This window comes from Propithecus coquereli, unplaced genomic scaffold, assembly GCF_000956105.1.
Source record: "Propithecus coquereli isolate 6110/MARCELLA unplaced genomic scaffold, Pcoq_1.0 Scaffold186, whole genome shotgun sequence".
Taxonomy (NCBI): Eukaryota; Metazoa; Chordata; class Mammalia; order Primates; family Indriidae; genus Propithecus; species Propithecus coquereli.
This window is the reverse complement of record NW_012143412.1, coordinates 3,625,981-3,644,300: the sequence shown is the minus strand read 5'-3', so window position 1 is coordinate 3,644,300 and position 18,320 is coordinate 3,625,981. Positions and strand designations below refer to the sequence as shown.

The window sequence follows — 18,320 nt, the reverse complement described above, 5'->3', positions numbered from 1 at the left end:
CGTTATTTTTGGTAGAACCCAAACATGATGGTGTGTGGTTCATCTAAATCTAATAAGCACTTGGGGATAACAAATAAGCATAGAAGGGGTTACGCGGGACAGTGAGCTAGAGACTTGCATTCAAGGGACCCAAACACAGACTTGCAGTATCCAGTAACCGTTTGAAATAGGTTAATGAAAATATGCCGCAAGTCCAAGTAAATGTTCGAGAGAGTATATAATACTATCTTAGCTCCATTATTTGTTCCTTTGATTTGAAGTTACAATTTTGATCTTTCAGCAGTAAACATGGACATTTCACTCCTCTTTCCTTTTGATGCAAAAATACGGTTTTAAGACCCAGACTGAGACGCGGTGAACAAGGGTGCTTGCCACGCCCTTTCGTTGCGGAGAATGGTGCACTGCCGTACTTCTTGGCACACTGTTGTTTCCAGCACACTGTCGAACAGGTCTTGAACCTTCCGCTTCTGAGACAGATAAGCACAGGGCCTTGTCATGAGCTTAGCCCCTGGACGGCATGAGACGGGGCCTTTGGGATTTCTCGCTGCCGAGCTCTTCGCTTTGTTCTCGGTGGACTTTCCTGCGGGGTGCAGTGTTCTCTGGTGGTTGGGAGATGGTAGAGGTGAGGCCGGCAAATAAAAACATCACTGCCTTTCTGTCCCCTCCACAGAACATCTGGATTCACATCCTCCCAGCAGGGGCCAGATTATCCTGTTTCTTGGCTACATTTCTGCCTTATTTCTTTAAGGGAGAGAGAAAGGAAGCCACACGGCAAGTTTATTGTGCCTTGATTAAGGGGGTCTGCCAAGACCAGCGTTTTGAATTATCTTTTTACTTGGTACTCTGGAGGTTTCTACACCTCTAGACAGAGCGCCATAGGAAGCTGCTGCGTGGGCTAGAGGAGGGGGCCTCTCCTCTGTAAGTGGCAGCAGGACTGTTGGGAAGGGGAAGGCAGGAGGGGAGCCAGCAAGCTGCCCAGTCCGCAGGCGCACGCTCTGCTCCCAGGAAAATCTGTGCAGGTAGGAGTGTGTCCAGAGGTGCATCTGGCATTTGATCCCCTTAGAAGGGCTGCCTACTCCTAGGAAGGTGTGTCTTCCCCCAGGGCTTCGATTAGACCGATTGAAGCTCACTCTGCTGGTCCACATCTGGGATGAGGAAATTATACGGGTGGGGGGAGTGGTGGAGGAAGCCATGGAGCGGCAGGTTTGGGTTCATCGTTTGCAAAATAGCGTCCCCAAGCTCACAGACAGCCCAAGTGATGGGGTGGCCTGCTCCTGTAATGTGAGCTAGCGTGAGCTCATTAATCAGAAAATACAGGCGCGTCAGTCTTTGCCTTTTGTTTCCAAGCAAGATTTGGTAAACTGTATTTATGGTAAGTTTTGTCCCCCTCTGCTGGTGTAAATCTTTATTGCAGACTACTTTCCTTCTACCCATTGATCTAGTTTTTTAATGTTAAAAAGCCTTGGGTCACAAACCTAAGCCACTGGTGTTGCAGTGCATTTGTGCAAAGTTCTCACAAATGCGATGAAAGCTTTTGCTTCTGTGCGTAGCATATTATCTAAAATCACTTCTGTCTGTTTGGCCTTTGTCTTGTGCGGGATAGGACTCTGTGGGTGTGGATACAGCCTGGCCGGGGGCTTTGGTCTGCCTGCCGCACTCCTGCTGAGGAAGCCTCCGGACGACTGTTTATGTGTAGTTTATTCTCCTGTACCCTGGAAGCTCCAATTAAGGAAGCTGTTAATACCCACCCCTGGCACTTTTAGTGTCATCAAAAATGTCACAAAAAACGGTGCCATCCTGTCCACACTTCTGTGTACCTTCAGGTGTCTTTCCTGTCTTGCCACAGGCCTAGAAGCTGAGGCCTGGAGTCTAGTTGCAGGCCCATGGGGTCTCGGTCGTGGGTTTGGTGTTGGCTGCAGCTGTGTGTCCCTGGGGAGGGCTCCTGCATCTGCCAGTGTGAGTGGGGGACCTTTCTTGAAGACCCTTTTCTCCTGCTTTGTGCTTCATTATGTCTACTGACCACTCCTTTCTAGAACTTCATTTATTCCCTTGGCTTCTATTACATTGAACTTTCCAAATTCTTCTGTTTCTTTGAAGTTATATTCTATTTTCTTCCTTGCTTTCTTTTCCTCTTCTTAGCCCCAGACTACTAGATGTTCTCCAGCACTACCCATAGAATCTGTATTCATCCTGAAAATGCCAGCTCCCCTCCGTGGCACCTTCTGTACAGATGGCTCTCAGAGTCACCTCTCAGCCTGAAAGTTCCCCCAGCTGTGGTCCTCCATCTCCAGCTACATCAAGCTGTCCTTTGAGGCCTTCCCTGTCATCTCAAACTAAGCGACTTTAAAATCGTTTTGTCTCCTCAAGTCATCATTCCTTCACGACTCACCCGTTTCCCTAATGTCACTTCTACTGTTGAGGATACCCTGCCTAAAATGATTAAATCGTCGGTGGCTTTCTCTTCCTTTGCCTCTTGTGTCTGTTCAGCTTCTAGGTCTTTCTGCCTGATTTCTAGAGCTGTTTGTTCCTTCTCATTTTCATTGCAAAGATTTTGGGCTCAGGTCTTTGTGATTTCATGCACGTGGTATTGCTAGACCCTATTACTGGCCCCTTGGTGTCCTGTCTCCTTGGATTTTAGAAATCTGCCTGTTTTGAGATATATAGTGGGTTTCTAATGGGCCAGAGGGCAAGCTCCAGAAGGTGGCATTTTTGGAGTCCTCTGTATACAGGCTGGACTTCTCTGTCACGGTGTTACGTTCTGACTCATCTAGTGCGGCTGATTTGATCTCTTCCCAGGCCTCGAGTATTCTCTGGTCTCTGACACGATCCCATGCTCGTTGTAGCCCCCTCTTTATATTTCCAAGTCCTATGTGTCCCTATGCCCTAGCTCAAGTCCCCATTTCCCTGTAAAGAGTATCTCGTCCCCACCACTGTCTCTGGACTTGCATGGCACGTGGTACGCTACTGTGACAGGGTCAGGTGTTATCTCGGAATGTCTTTTGTATTGTGTCCGGCTATTTAATCCTTGTACTCTCGTTGAGTCTTTCACAAGTGTCTGTCTTCTCCGCAAACTCTGGGGATAAGCAGAACCTTGCACACAGTCGATGTTTTAGAGCTGCTCGTTGACTCGAACAGGTGGAGTTGCCAGTACAGTCTTGGGTCAGATGATGGGCTCCTCTTGTCACCCTCAGATTTCGGATTATTGATCTTGTGCGTGTGTGTGTTTTAGCTGCAGATCCCTAGCGTGAAGGGCTTCGACTTTGCTAAGCAGCACCTGGGTCAGCACAATAAAGACGACATACTGATTATTCATGAGCCAGCGCCACTGCCAGGACCTGTGAAGGACCACACCACGCCCTCTGAGAATGGAGACGTGCCAAGCCCCAAGGCAAAGATCCCTTCCAAGAACGTCCGTCATAGAGGAAGGTTATTATCGGGCTTTCTGTGTCCTTCCCTGTCGCAGAGCACGTTTCTGTTTTCAGGTTGTCAGTTTCTCCATCAGAAGGGCGGCATCTGCAGCCTCGGAGACTGATGACTCGCCCGAAGTTGCCCACGAACCTGCTCTAACGGGCTGCCGAGGGGGCCGTATGAGTTTTTTCCCCCAAAGTGTTTAAGATCGTGGATCACTGTGATGGGTTGACGGTCCCCTTACACTTGATCAGGGATCAGCCAGCTTGAGGGTACTTACCCTGAGGGGAGCGTGCCGGGCTCTGTGGAGACAATGTCGGAAGCGGTGTAGAAGGAGCGCATGGCGCTCGGCGCACGCCCAGCCAGTACGGGCCTCTTTGCCCTCGCCTGTGATGCCGGTGGCGGGCTGAGACTTCAGGGCTTTTTCTGCAGGTGACCTTCACCGAGTCCTCCTGCTGCCCACGTTGTCACCTGTGCTGGCATATTACAGGGACTCTTCACCGCCTCCTCCCTGCCTAGCTCCCTGGTGCCAATTTATTTCCATTCCTCTATCACAGTAAAGCACGCGGAGAATTGCTTATTAGTTCTCCAAGCTGCCCAGAAGTCCCTCATCGCCCTCTGATCCCACGAGAAGGGCTGCGGCTGTGTTAAAGAGGACACAGTTCAGAAGCAGGTTCTGTTAAGTCGACTTTAGATCAAGGTACCATCAGGCTTTGGCTACTGGGCCTCACGTCGACAGCCTGCCTTTGAGCTTTGGAACTCTAAATCCTGATTTTTCTGCTAAGAGCAAAAAAGTGTGTGATCATAACAATATTTGAAACGACCTCATGGTTTCTATCTTAATCAGAAAACCTGCCTCAGGGGTTCCAGCCTCGTTTTAAGAATTTAATGGATGTTAGAGCACGATCTTTACAAAAGAAAATGAGTTATGTAGAGAGATGCTATTTGCTTAATTATCTTGCAGGCTAAGAATAAATTGAATCATTAAAGATTATTTAATACCCTAGTAAAATTTTATAAAATACTTTTTCTCTCAGCTGGTGGTCTCATCATAAGTTTAGTCATGTCATTTCAATGGTCTGTGGTAAATATACAATGTTTTAGCATCCCTTGGGAGCACCAGAATGTCTCGGTGCTTCACATTGCCATTGAAGCCAGGGAGCCTCAGGAGACAGGGTGCTAACTGGTTACAGATTTTCCCTAGCCTGGTGCAAGCTGGGTGCTGTGATGCCCTTGCTTTTAATATATAGAATCAAATCTCAGTAGTGGTCATCACCGAAGTGCTGTAAGTGTAGGTGCCTTTCAAAGATCTGGAGTTATTTGTAGTGACTGCAGAAGTACCCTAGCCTCTCAGGGATTCTGCAGTCCCAGTTAACCCTGAACCGGGCCTGAAAGCCAGTCCTCTTTGATCCAACTCATGCTAGACCCAGACTGTCAGTGTGGAAATGACCAGGAGCCAGGAGCTGGGCCCTGGGTCCTGGTAGCTGCGGGACCGTCCTCCCGTCTGGGGCAGTTAGTTTTCCGGCATTTGTTGAAATGCAGCCTGCTGAGCCACTTAGTAAGCCGTGCTAATTCGTCTTCGGGAGGTGACTATGCGGCATTAACGTGATCCCTGAAGATGCTGTACCATGAAACAATCTTTTGGACTGTTCCGTTTCTACTAGCTTTGCCCAGAAGCCTGACTGCCACATCCAAGTTAATGTGACCTTTATCTTTTTGTTCTTCCTTGTTGCTAATGTTTGCAATTTCTTTTGTGTCTGCAGAGTTTCTCCCTCAGACGCCGACTCAACAGTCAGTGAAGAGTCCAGTGACAGAGACGTGGGCGATAAGACGCCGGGAGCAGTCGGCGACGGCAAGTCCCACAGAGCCCCGCAGAGTGGTCTGTGCCTCTGCTCGTTCTCCACCTTGAGCGTAGTCGCTATGCATTCCAACAGGCTAGGCTTTTACCCGCTTCAAACGCTGAAAGTAAAAGTTTAAACAAAAAAATCTGCAAAATGAAATGTTCATCATTCATATGGTGAATTTCTCAGCATCAGGTGTCCCATCTAACGTTGTATTGGTGTCTGCCTTGAGGCAGGGGACTGGTGCCAGAGCTTGGGGACTCACTGAGTATGTTTTAAGGTTAATAACCTCACTTCATTGTAGTTTAGAGTCCTGACCAATTTTCCTGCCCAAAGGTCAAGGAGGAATCGCAGTGAAACCATAGTCTGAAAAACTGCCCCAAGATGCAGTGACTTTTTTAGGAACCAGCTCGCGGACGCCACAGCCTTCATTGTTAGAAAGTTATTTATTTTTCATTGGTCTAGGCCCATTATGTTTAGTCCTATTCCTAGATCTGTCTTCCAGAAGGTAGTTTAGTGTGATCAGATGGTTTAGCGTACTTGCCCTGGGGGTCACATGTAGCTTCGTAGCCAGGGATGAAATGAACCTCGCTGCCATTCTAAAGAATACAACCGTGAGACTGATGCCCCATAATAAAACTATGCCCGCGGGTCTAAGAAGACTTGGGAGTATTTTTTTGCATGCTGGCAAGGTCCCTTGGTTTTAGTTTAATAGATTCTATTAAATAAATGTGCTAATGTGGCTGTTACCTTTATGGGAGCTTTATTATATTTTAGGACTGTGTTTCAGTAATGCAGGGATAATTGGGAAGCCTCAGGATATTATTTTTTATACTAATTTTTATACTTAACATTTTTTAATCATGAATGTCTCTGTATGAAAATGTGCAGAGTGAACTGTATTCTATAAATGAGCAGATTCTGAACAGAAGCCCAAGGTCCTCTTCTATCACTGACATACTTGTGGCCTTGCAAATCCCTTGGCCTTCAAGGCTTCCATGGGACTAAATTACCTCGTCCTTGAGATTCCTTCCAGCTCCTTCCAGGTGGTTCTTTTATAATGTTAAGAAGGTATCCTGTTAGAATAAAGGAAATATTTTTTCTTTGGATCCTGTTCACAGAATCTTAAAAATCATTTAACGCCATGGTAACAGGTGCACTATTTCAGATAGACAGGATTAAAATCTGGTTTTGGTCCTGGGAAAGAAATATTTGAAAAAGAAAAATGAGCTCTAGATTTTCTCAATTTCTGTTCATTGCTTATCTGAGAAAACCTTGCTTTTAGTGCCTGCATCTAACTCCTTCTGATAGTATTACAACCAGTATATTCTACAAGAATAGCAAAAATCAAATACCACTCAGCGTATGTTCAGAATCCAGGTAGGAAGCCTTTCAGCTCTGGGACTGAGAGTGGACTGTGGATCAGATTCGAGGATCCAAGTGAATCAGATGTTTCTGTGAACACTGGAGGCTCAGGTGCTGCTATAATTTGAAGAGACACCAGAATCTGTGCATTATTTGCATGTTTTAGGAAGATAGTTTTCTCACTACAAATATCAATTCACTTTTAAAACTTTGTTTACTTCTTAAAAGGTGCCATAAGATAGCTTTAATGCTGCCATAAAGGTATTTTATTGCTTGCATAGAACTTAAATACCCTATAAAAAGATTCCGAGTTTTTTTTTTTTTTTTTTGAGACAGAGTCTCACTCTGTTGCCTGGGCTAGAGTGCCGTGGCATCAGCCCAGCTCACAGCAACCTCAAACTCCTGGGCTCAAGCGATCCTTCTGCCTCAGCCTCCCAAGTAGCTGGGACTATAGGCATGTTCCACCATGCCTGGCTAATTTTTTCTATATATTTTTAGCTGTCCAATTAATTTTTTTCTATGTTTGGTAGAGACAGGTCTCACTCTTGCTCTTGCTCAGGCTGGTCTCGAACTCCTGAGCTCAAACAATCCATCCGCCTCAGCCTCCCAGAGTGCTAGGATTACAGGCGTGAGCCACCGCGCCCGGCCAGATTCTGAGTTTTTATCATAGCTTTTGATTTATCTTATAGTTCACATAATAATCCTTTTCTTGCAAGTTGTAATGAAGCGACTTAAGAACCATTCTGGAACCTTCTTCCTCCATGTTGCCCTGGGACCAGTGTGCCCTCTCGCCATTGCAGGTGGCACAGCCACCAGCTCTATTTAGGCTCCTTGGGAAGGCTCTTTTTCTTTTTTTTGAGCCAAGGTCCACTCTGTTATCCAGACTGGAGTGCAGTGGCAAGATCATAGCTCACTACAGCCTTGAACTCCTGGTCTCAAGCAGTCCTCCTGCCTCAGCCTCCCAAGTAGCTGGGACTACAGGCATGAGCCACCATGCCAGCCTTGGCAAGGCTTTTGACAGCCATCCCAAGTCATCTGGATTTTTAAAGACCCACCTTGCAATGGAAGCTGAGTAAAGACCATTGTTTCAGTTTTGGTAAATTCACAGTCGTGCTTCATTCTTTTCCCCGCTGACTATTTTTTAGAAGGTGACTAGACCGTGATGCATGACCTTACAACCACCCGTGGACCCTTAAGAGATTATTCACTCAAATATCACTGTGTTCACTGTTATTGCAGCTTTAAAATAAGTCACCTCATTATAACTGGTTACCCTTACTGAAGATGTGATGGGAGAGACGAGGCAGGAGGTAACAGTGTTGCTGTGCTACCGTTGCTGTGTCCGCGCACAATTCCAGAGGAGCTCTCTCTCCTATCTATCAATATATCAAGTGTTCTTTTTTGTGGTGAGAAATACCAAATAGGTGAGGATTGTAAAATACAGAGTATTTTTTATACTTTTTAAGTAGTTAGAACTTCATTAATCTGAAATTCACAATTCCAAATTCTAGAATTCCATGTGGACACTGAGGTGACATTTACTTTTGCACATGCTAAAGAGTTTGCAAAGCAAATTAATAGTTTCAATGAGATTGACTCCATATAATTACAAAGTTTTTAAAGTAACTTTGGAGTTCCATTTATAAAATGATTAAGATCATAAAGTATAATTCTCATCTTTTCATTCAGGTATTTGGTGTTTATTGCCTCAGTCCACCTCTCTGTCTTCCAAGTGGTCATTAGATATGAAATGTCCGATTTCAAATTAAAAGTATAGTTTATTATATTTCAAACAAGAAACAGTACAATTAATCAAAGTATGCACCTAAACTGTCGACACAGTTTTGCTGTCTTAATGGTAGCTTGTTCATGCCAGCCGTGAAGAAACCTGGAGAGTGGGTGGCTATGAAATTGCGAAAGGTGTTTTTTCACAGCTTGTTGAGAATTGAATATTTTTCCTTGCAAGAAGTGGTCCAAAGCCTGGAAGAAGTGGTCGTCAGTGCAAGTTCTGGTGAATACAGTGGATGACAGAGACCTTGCAAGTCCAGCCTCTGTAGTTTGAGCAGCTTTGTTTGTGTGACATGTGGTTGAATGTTGTTTTGCAAGAGGATTGGCCTGTCTCTATTGACCAATTTCGGCTACTTAATTGTAAGAATCCTCATCATTTCGTCCAATTAGTTGCAGTAGACATCCGCTGTAATCGATTGACTAGGTTTCATGAAGCTGTAGTGGATAATATCAGTGCCGGACCACCAAAGAGACACCATTAGCTTTTTTTGATGAACATTCAGTTTTGGACTGTGTTTCAGCACTTCATCTTTATCCTATTGTGCCGAATGCTTGCAATTGTCAAAAAGAATCCATTTTTCATCACACGTAACAATTTGGTGTAGAAATGATTCACCTTTATGTCATGACGGCAAAGAAAGGCAAGCTTCGAGATTATTTCTCTTCTGATGCTCGTGTAATTCATGTGGAACCCATCTACCCAGCTTCTTTACCTTCCATTTGTTTCACATGGTCCAATATTCTTAGAATAGTAACGTCAAACCTCGCTGCTAATTCACGCGTAGGTTGAGATGGATTTGCTTCCACTACAGCTTTCAGCTCATCATTATCCACCTTGGTCTCAGGTTGCCCACGTGGCTCATTTTCAAGATTAAACTCACTAGAATGGAACTTCTCAAAACATCAACATACTGTGCGTTCATTAGCCACATCCTTGCCAAACACTTCGTCGATATTTTGAGCTGTCTGTGCTGCATTGGTTCCACGATGGAACTCCTATTTGAAAATAATGCAAATTTTTGACTTATCCATGATTTCACAAAAATTGCTCTAAAAAAAATTTGAAAGGTAATCACAAGCCTAAATGTGCATTTGAAAGACTGAGGATGTACCTTCACCATAAACATAGAACAAGAAGTGTCAAAGTGAAATGTCAGAAATATCAACTGTCAAACTTAATACTTAAGGAAATCGCACATGTCATACTTAATAACCTAAAGATTCCCAGGGCCTCTTCAAAGTCAACTTGCATAAACTTGGTTGCGGTGACTGTAGTCATTGAGTCGTCCATTCGGCAAGTGCTTACTAAGTGCCTGTGATGTGTTAGGTGCTGGGGATACAATGAAGATGAGATAAATGTGATTGCTGCCTCACAGGATATTAATGTGGTTGCTCGCATTAGTAAAGATGCGACTATATTTGCCTATAGATAATGAAATAATATTTCTTTAAAAATGTCTTGTTGCTTTGGCATTTCAGTAATTCAGACTGACTTTTCTTCTGTCATTCTGGTTTGTTGACATTAGCCTATATAGTACAATTTCTTTTTTTTTTTTTTGCTTAAGGAGCAGAAATTAATTTTCTTTTCTTAAGTTTTTATTTTAATCAGTAGGTAAAAATTGTGTATATTTATGGTATATAACATGATGTGCTTTTGCTTTTATTTTTAATTGACACATAATTGTACATATTTATTTCAGTACATGCATGCGATGTGTAATGTTCAAATCAGGGTAATTAGCATATCCATCACCTCAAATATTTATCATTTCTTTGTGTTGGGAACATTTAAAATCTGCTCTTGTAGCTATTTGAAAATATACAACAAATTGTTGTTAATTATTGTTACCCTATAGTGCTATGGAATGTGAGAACTTACTCCCCCTGTCTAGCTATGCCTTTGTTATCTGTCAGCCAACCTTTGGCCATTGCCCCTTCTCTCCTGCCCTCCCCCACCTCTAGTAAGCACTACTCTACTGTCCGCTTCTGTAACTTCCACTTTTTTAGCTTTCACATATGGGTGAGAACATGCAATATTTATCTTTATGTGCCTGGCTTATTTTACTTAACTTAATGTCCTTTAAGCTCATCCCTATTGCTGCAAATGATAGGATTTCATTCTTTTTTATGGCTAAATAGTGATGTTTGGATAAATGAATACATTGTGGAATGGCTCAATCAAGCTATTTAACATATGAGGTCTGTCCAGAAAGTATCCAGCCACGTAATAGGACAAATAGAGACATTTATTGAGGACAATACAAGAAACATTGTACATAGGACAAGGACGCCTCAGTCCCCTTCAAAGTAGGCACCTTGCGACCTCGCACAGTTCTCCCAGCATCTCTCACCCTAACCTGTACACTTTCAACATTCTCGGGTGTTCTGCTTGTTGCAGGCCTTCCAGAATGTGGATCACTTTCAAGAGATTCTCGACCATCTTTGAAGCGTTTGTGTCACACTTTTATTTGTGCTGCACTCATTGCATCGTCCCTGAAAGCCTTCTGACTCATCTGAATAGTTTCCATGGAGGAATGTTCAAGCTTAACTCAAAATTTGATGCGGATTTGTTGCTCTGCTTGCCCAGTCATTTTGAATGCGACGGCCACACAGTACCCATGCTCGCTCAGTGGCATCCAACGCCCCACTGACTAGTCCAGTGAAGTCATCATTGTTCACGTATGCACATCCCAGTCCGCTCGCCTTGGCTGCCAGGTTACTTTGATGTCGCGCTAACTGTTCTCATTGTATTAACAATGGCTGGCTACTTTCCAGACAGACTTGTGTGCATTACTTTACACACTTTTTTTTTTGTGGTGAGAACACTGCAAATCTCTCTTAGCTATTTTCAAATATATAGTATATTGTTACCAATTGTGGTCACCATGATGTACAGTAGATCTCTTGACTATATAGTGCAATTTCTTATCATTACTTTTTAAAAATAATATTTGAAGAGAAAGGAATTTTAATCCAAAGTCACTACTTGCCTTCAGGCCAGATTCACACAGCATTGATCTGTATGTGTCCGTTGTACTTTCCATTGGTCATTATTATCTGTGTAGTTTAAAAAAAGAAAATTGTGCGATGCATAGCAACCAACAACAAAAGAATGTATTACAAATTGAAAAAACCCTCTTTTCAGCCATTTCAAAGGGCTGGGCTCTAGGCAGTATGGAAGCCTGGGGCTTTTCGGTACTCCTTACCTTCCCCTCCCCCACTTAGCCCCTTAGAGGCCTAAGGCTTGTGCATCCCCTGCTTCTCCTATCACAGTTGGTGACCAATAAAGCAAGGGTCTGTGACCGCAGTGGGGAGAGTGTGGGCTAGGGGAGTGGACAGGAGCCCAGGCTGCTGCTCTGGTGGTACGCGGGCAGGGCTGGCAGCACAGTGCGGAGGGGCCTTTTCTCCTCTGCCACCTTTGTCTCCCAGCAACTCAGAGCTCTCAGCCACCCTGGAGGAAAAGTGATCTCCCCTTTCGGAATTGGTAGCTTAATGGGCCACCCTTTTTGACATTTGCTGTGACTGTGTAAGTTTGGTTAACAAGGCTAGCCTGTCTGGCGAGGCTAATGATCTCCTTTTAGGCATTATGCCTGCAACTTGAGTAGCTGCCACCAGATGAATGGTGGTGCCTGGCTGGGCTTGCACTGCACAGTCGGGCAGGCTCCTTCTAGGCCTGGGCAGGGAAAGAAAGCCTGAGGATAGCTGCAACCCAGACAACTGTGCCTCCTTGCTAAGAGAGACGTCATTCGTTCAGTCATAAAAATAATTTGTAATGGCTTAGGATAACAAAGAAATATAATGCAAATTGAGAGAACATACAAAGACTTACACACCACTGATGTGCATTCCTTATATGAAATATCAGCTACTATTGCTTACTGCTTTGCTCATCTCTGTCTTTTTTACACTGAGGAGAAACCTCTATGTTTTTCATTTACGCTTTTGTTTAAAAACAGCTTCTGCGTGCTCTTACTTCTTCTGTTGGTCTGCTGGTCGTTTATTTTAAAGCAGCATCCAGGTGATTGTAGCTGAGTAGAGGGAGGGAGGGTATTGGTTGATCTTCTTAGCGTGACTGACTGGTTCTTCCTATCTACTCAGCCTCTCTCTCTCTGTCTCTCTCTCTCCTTAAAACTAAAGTTTATTGGGATTATTTTTACTATAAAAATAATACTCATTAGAGAAAATCCCATTACAGATAATATAAGACATAGGAGAAAAGCACCTATTATACCAAGATTCAGTCTCTCTTAACATTCTAAAGTGTTTCTTTTCTGTCCTTTTTCTACACATTTAAATATCTTCTTTTTCTACATGTCTGATTAGTTTTCTTTTTTAAAAATTTATCCTGGTAAAATATACGTAACATAATATTTACCCTTTTAACCATTTTTACATGTATTCTTCATTTCTTTTTAAAGTGGGAACTAATTCCCTGCAGGCAACACCTTTTTCTTCTTATGTGTCTTCAACTTTGTTTTCTTTTCCACGTCAGAACAGAAAAGCCGGAAGTGGCCATTGTTCACTAGTACATGCCTGTGTGTCCCCAGTCCCCTTGTCTTTTGTTCTCTCAACAGTATCTCATTGCCTTGGCAATAAATTTATATCATTCCAGTGAGCTCCCTCACAGATGATAGTAGAAGTTCTGAGCTGCCGTAAATGTTTTTCCTAAAAGTTCTGTGAATTGTGTGTTGACTACCCAGCAAGTTCAGGCTCCTCATGTCCTTTACCTTTTATGGAAGGTTCTGAACCATATTAAGGCAAAACACTACAGTTTTTGAAACAGTGACATAATGATTTCCTCACATCTTTTCTGAAGGTATTTGTAATTTTGAATAAAGCTGGAGGAGACAATATTTAACTCAGACCATTTAAGCTCAAATAGTGAAATTTCAAGTACTCTGCCACTGGAATGGAGATATATTTTCTGGTCAGGAGCTGATCAAGGATTCTTTAAGGAATAATCCATAATTTGGATTATATGCTATTTCTTTAAGATGACTTTGTATATTTATTTTTTGCTTTTCCTTCTGCTCCAGGGCCAGCACTCCCCAGCTCAGGGAATGAGCAGCATTCGTCAGCCTCCATCTTCGAGCACGTAGACAGGATTTCCCGCCCCTCGGAGGCCAGTCGGCGGGTGCCCAGCAAGATCCAGCTGATCGCCATGCAGCCCATCCCAGCACCCCCGCTTCAGCGGCCCCTACCAGCCGACCGCGTGGCAGAAACCAACAAAATCAACAAAGAGGTATTTGTTTTCATTAAACAGGACATCATTAAAAATACATTCTGATTTGGTCAGTGCTTGAAATTGAGTGCAAGGTACAACGTCCACGGATTACTAAAGATATGAGTTACTGTCAAGGATTCTTAATTTGAAACATCACAGTCATTTTGTTTTAGATCAGGTGCTGTTCAAGGACACTGTTTGACAGGTAGGCAGATGTACAGAAAAGAGTTAACATGGCAGACCTGAACTTGCTCCCCTTAGAAAGTCCCACTTCTGTCCTTCTGATCCTCCTCATTCTTTAAGACCTAGTTCAAGTCCCATGCGGCTGATGGTGACGTGTCTCCATGTTTGTGGGTGCCACTCTGGGACTGTGGGGGGAGTCTCGTGCGAGGCGCTCGTGTGGGTAACACTAGGCGATCGTAAGTGGGTGTTCTGCTGTAGGGTGCAAGCGGCGTCTTTGCACTTATCGATTTTATTTAGAAATCTCTTGAGGAGTGATGCTAGGTATGGAAAATATTTATTCTCAGGCATATTATATCTAGTTATTAGACATACGTGTCTTCAAAATTGTCACTGGCCAGTTTCCAAGGTTGGAGTGAATTTTTTCCCCCGGACAGTGAGTGATTAGACTTCCTCCAGGGCACCACGCAGTGTTGGGAATAAAGCTCGTTGGGGTGGCAGGGTCCCTGCTCCTCCGGGGCTGCGCCTGTGCTCGCGTCACCTCCGTGGAGGCTACAGACGGCAGGTCAGGGGTGGGGCAGGGGAATGTCGCAGCAAGGTGTTCCTAAGGGGCTTTGCACGCGCGTGTCTCAAAATCCCCTGAGGCCATCCGTGGCTGTCATTCCGTCCCAGATCCAGACGGCGCTGCGGCACAAGTCCGAGATCGAGCACCATCGCAACAAGATCCGGCTGCGCGCCAAGCGCCGCGGGCACTACGAGTTCCCGGTGGTGGACGACCTGTCCTCGGGTGACACCAAGGAGCGACACCGGGTGTACCGCAGGGCGCAGATGCAGATTGACAAGATCCTGGACCCCACGGCCAGCGTCCCCTCCGTGTTCATAGAGCCCAGGAAGAGGTGGGCAGGACGGCCGGTGGGTGGGCGCGCCGGTGCCACAAGGAGCAGAACGGGAGCCCCTCTCTGCTGTCGTAGGGCCTGTGACAAAAGGGCCCCGTCCATTTTCACGTGAAAGTCTCTGAAAACGAGTTGGAGAGGTGTAGAAAGGCTGTTCAGGCTGCTAGGAGGACTTCGATCCCACCCCGAGGTGTAGAAGGCCCCTGCTTTGTTCTGTCCTCTGCGCCGCCACTTGTCTCCGAACGTTTTCTCTGGGTTTAAGCTATCTCTGCACACGTAGCATGTCTAAAGCTGTACTCATCCTTTCCTTCTCAAAGCAGCTCCTTCTGTAGCTTCCTGGGCCCTTCCCGCCAACCTGTTCTTTCACTTCCGTGTTTCACATCCTGGGGAGCCGCCGCGGGAGTGGGGTGGGGGGGACCCATGTGTTTTCTCACAGCCGCCTGCAAGGTCTGGGGTCTTACCTTCCCCCACCCGGCCTCCCAGGCTCCTGCCCCGGGACGCAGATGTATTTTCTTTAAATGCTGCTCTCGTTTGTGGCTTTCTCTGCTCACATCCTGAGATGGCTTTTGTTGTCTGCCATGTGGAACCTGTGCTCCTGTCGCAGGCAGGGCCTGCCCTCCCTCCCAGCTCTTTCCCACTGTCTGCCACGTAGACAGTACCGCCACCCAGGAGGCGGGCACCTCCTCGTTCCCCAGACAGTCACCAGCTTCCCCTTTCCTGCCGCATGCTGGTACCTGCCCCTCACATCCTCCTCCCACACGCTCCCGGGCTGCAGGGCCCACTCACTGGTCAGATCCAGTTGAGGCCGGGTGGAGCCAGCGTGGCGTTGCTGGCTCACATGGACCTCTTTGCTTTCTGGACATCCAAATATAACTGAATGACGTTATGATTAGGGATTGCCTGGTATTATTCTCCGTTGTTCCATATGTGTTGATGAGTCTGTTTAGGTAGGCTCTGAGCTTCCTTAGAGCAGAAACCATGTCTTACAAGTTTGTATCTTACAAGGTGTTTAGCAGAGTGGCCAGCACATCGTAGGTACTAAGAAAATGCTTAGCGCTTATTTGATAAGCCAGTGGTAAGAGGGTTATTTCTTACGAAGATAATTTCTTTTTTTCCTGGCAGTTCACGGATAAAACGGTCTCCTAAGCCTCGCCGGAAACACCAGGTCAACGGCTGTCCTGCTGATGCCGAGAAGGACAGACTCATCACCACGGACAGTGATGGCACTTACAAAAGGCCGCCCGGTGTCCACAACTCTGCCTACATTGGATGCCCAGTGCGTCATGCTGATTTCCGCTTCGGGACCCAGGGAGGGGTGGCGCTCAGGAAGATGTGTTGATGGGAGAGGAGAAAGAACGGCGGTGGCTGCTGCCCTGTGTGGCGGCCGATGCGCCAGGGCCAGCTGGGTCGCAAAGCGTGTGGGTGAGGGTGGCCGCTCCTTTTCAGGGGAGACTTGAGTCATATCAACCAAGGGGCTGCTGAGATGCCTCTGGAAACATACTCGGTGTTCCTCCTTTCTGTATGTAAGCTTCTCTCAGGCTTCAGAATGGGAACTTCCTGAGGTTAATTGGAAAACAGAGAGAGAGAGAGACAGAGAGAGAGTAATGTCCAGGAGGTTTTTTTCCTTCCCCCAGTCAGAAAGTTGTTTGGGTTTCTTGATGATAGGAGGGTTATTCAGGGTTTTGTTCCCTCTTCCTGCCCTCAGAGTGCAAGAAGATAGTGTATTTGTGTGTGTGTGTGTTTTATTTATTTATTATTTATTTACTTTTATTTTTATGGGACAGAGAGCTTAATGGAAATTAAGAAATGAGGAATGAATCATTTTTTTTCAAACTGAAAGGGGCACAGACTGAGTTTCTTAAAGTGTTAAAGGCAGACATTGATAGCATTAAGACACAAATACACAGACCCCATTGAATAAGGAAGAAGAGCCAGCCTCACCGAGGGGCTTTGAGAGACACAGACACAAAGACATCCCACGGCAGAGCGGGGCAGCCAACGCGCTCCTCAAGCCCTGTGCCAGGGCAGTGACCCTGCCTTGTTGCACGAGGCCCCTTCCTCTTTCTGGAGGCAGACTCGCAGGGCTAGCCTTGTTTAGAGAGAATTTAGCAAAAGGGACATCCTTGGAGATGGGATTTGTGATTTACGTGCTCACTTTAGGTAAAGCTTCTGCAGCCTGCCATTTCTCACTATTTCTTACTTGAGGTTTATGTTTTTCTTCTAAATTACACAAATAACTAATGCTGAAAGAAACTAAATACAATTAAATGTGCCAAAGATCCACTGTCATGAGGCCTAAACGTAACTGAATCATCATCATCTGAAAGAACCAGACTTCCCTTGGGACCTTCCTGTATTTTTAATGTCCTAAAGACTGACTGTGACCTTCATAACCTACTCATGAGAACCGGTGTGATTCCAGAGAGTTGGAAAGTCTACACACCAGACTGTTCTCCTCCTCAGTAGAACAGATGGAGTAGTTTCTGTTACTTTAAGCTCCTCCGATGAGCTGCCAGATTTGCTGGCAGTTCTCGCAGTAGGTGGTGCTCTTGTTCTGCCCTTGGGTTTTTGGAAAGGTGTTTGTCTGGACTGGGTTTGATTGGGGTGGGGGGGGGGCGGTTGTCCCCTTGGCACCCCCAGGTAGTCACCTGGAGCTTTTGTCTGTCTGGAGCAGGGACTTCTGTGGTGTGGAGCTAAGGAAGGGAAGGAAGGACAGAGTCCCCTCCCTCTTCCCTGCGCTTGTGCCTGGGCTCACGCTCTCAGGGGAATCTCCAGGGAGCCTTCTCAGTCCCTGTCTTCTTTCCTAACTAGCCCCGAGTTCCTTCATGCGGCGCCACTTGGTTTTGCACGGGGAATAACCTGTCTCCCCCTGCTTTCTTCATCCACCTGCATCGATGACCCTAACTTGGGCCTTTTTTGTGGCGGCTCACATCGTCTGGTTTTTCTTCCTTTTTTGCTTAGCTGAAAGGTGCAGCGGTTCCTCTTCCATTGGGTAAAATGAAGCTTTTCCCGGAGAACACTACCTCAGTCGGCTGCTTGTCTTTGTGGCTCCTCTTTTCAGATTCCCTAACATGACAGTCTTTCTCAGATGGGCCTACTTTTCACTCTTCCTCCCTAAAAATTCTGAAATGCACACTTTCAAAGATAATGTCTTTCTCAGAACTCACTCGCCTTTTCTAAGATTATTTTTCGTCTTCAAGGCCGTTCTGGGGATGTTCTACATGTTTTTCAATTACCTTGAGCTTTCCACTTTCCCTTCAAAATATTTTCTCCTTGGCCGCTCATGCCTGAGGGCCTAGGGTCCTCAGCTCCTAGGGCAGAACCTCTGCTCTCTTCAGTGTCTGCCGCAGTCTCTGTGATATTTGGGCTTATGGAGCCTCTGCTACCATAAAGGACTCTTCTTCCATTGGTTCCCTGTTTTGTCTCTTGTAGTTTACCCAACGTACATTATGACAATGTTTTGCTCACAGTGCAGTATCAGTCAGTGAGATTTTTAAAAAGTCTTCGTTATTTATATTCCTGCCTCTTAAATGGTGGGTATACAATGTGGTTCAAACCTTTCTTAATGACTCATGTTACCCAGAGATACCTACATTTTAAAGAAAAATGTTTTTTGGATAA

General features: G+C 45.4%; 1 protein-coding gene across 1 annotated transcript in view; it reads left to right on the top strand.

Annotated features, from left to right (window-relative positions):
- Positions 1-18,320, top strand: part of KIAA1549 (KIAA1549 ortholog) — a 127,717-nt gene that overhangs the window by 85,784 nt on the left and 23,613 nt on the right. The window contains exons 10-14 of the mRNA XM_012642756.1: positions 3,230-3,426; positions 5,172-5,287; positions 13,439-13,644; positions 14,479-14,702; positions 15,822-15,975. Coding sequence (XP_012498210.1) covers positions 3,230-3,426; positions 5,172-5,287; positions 13,439-13,644; positions 14,479-14,702; positions 15,822-15,975 — 897 coding nt within the window. The remainder of the gene's footprint in view (positions 1-3,229; positions 3,427-5,171; positions 5,288-13,438; positions 13,645-14,478; positions 14,703-15,821; positions 15,976-18,320) is intronic.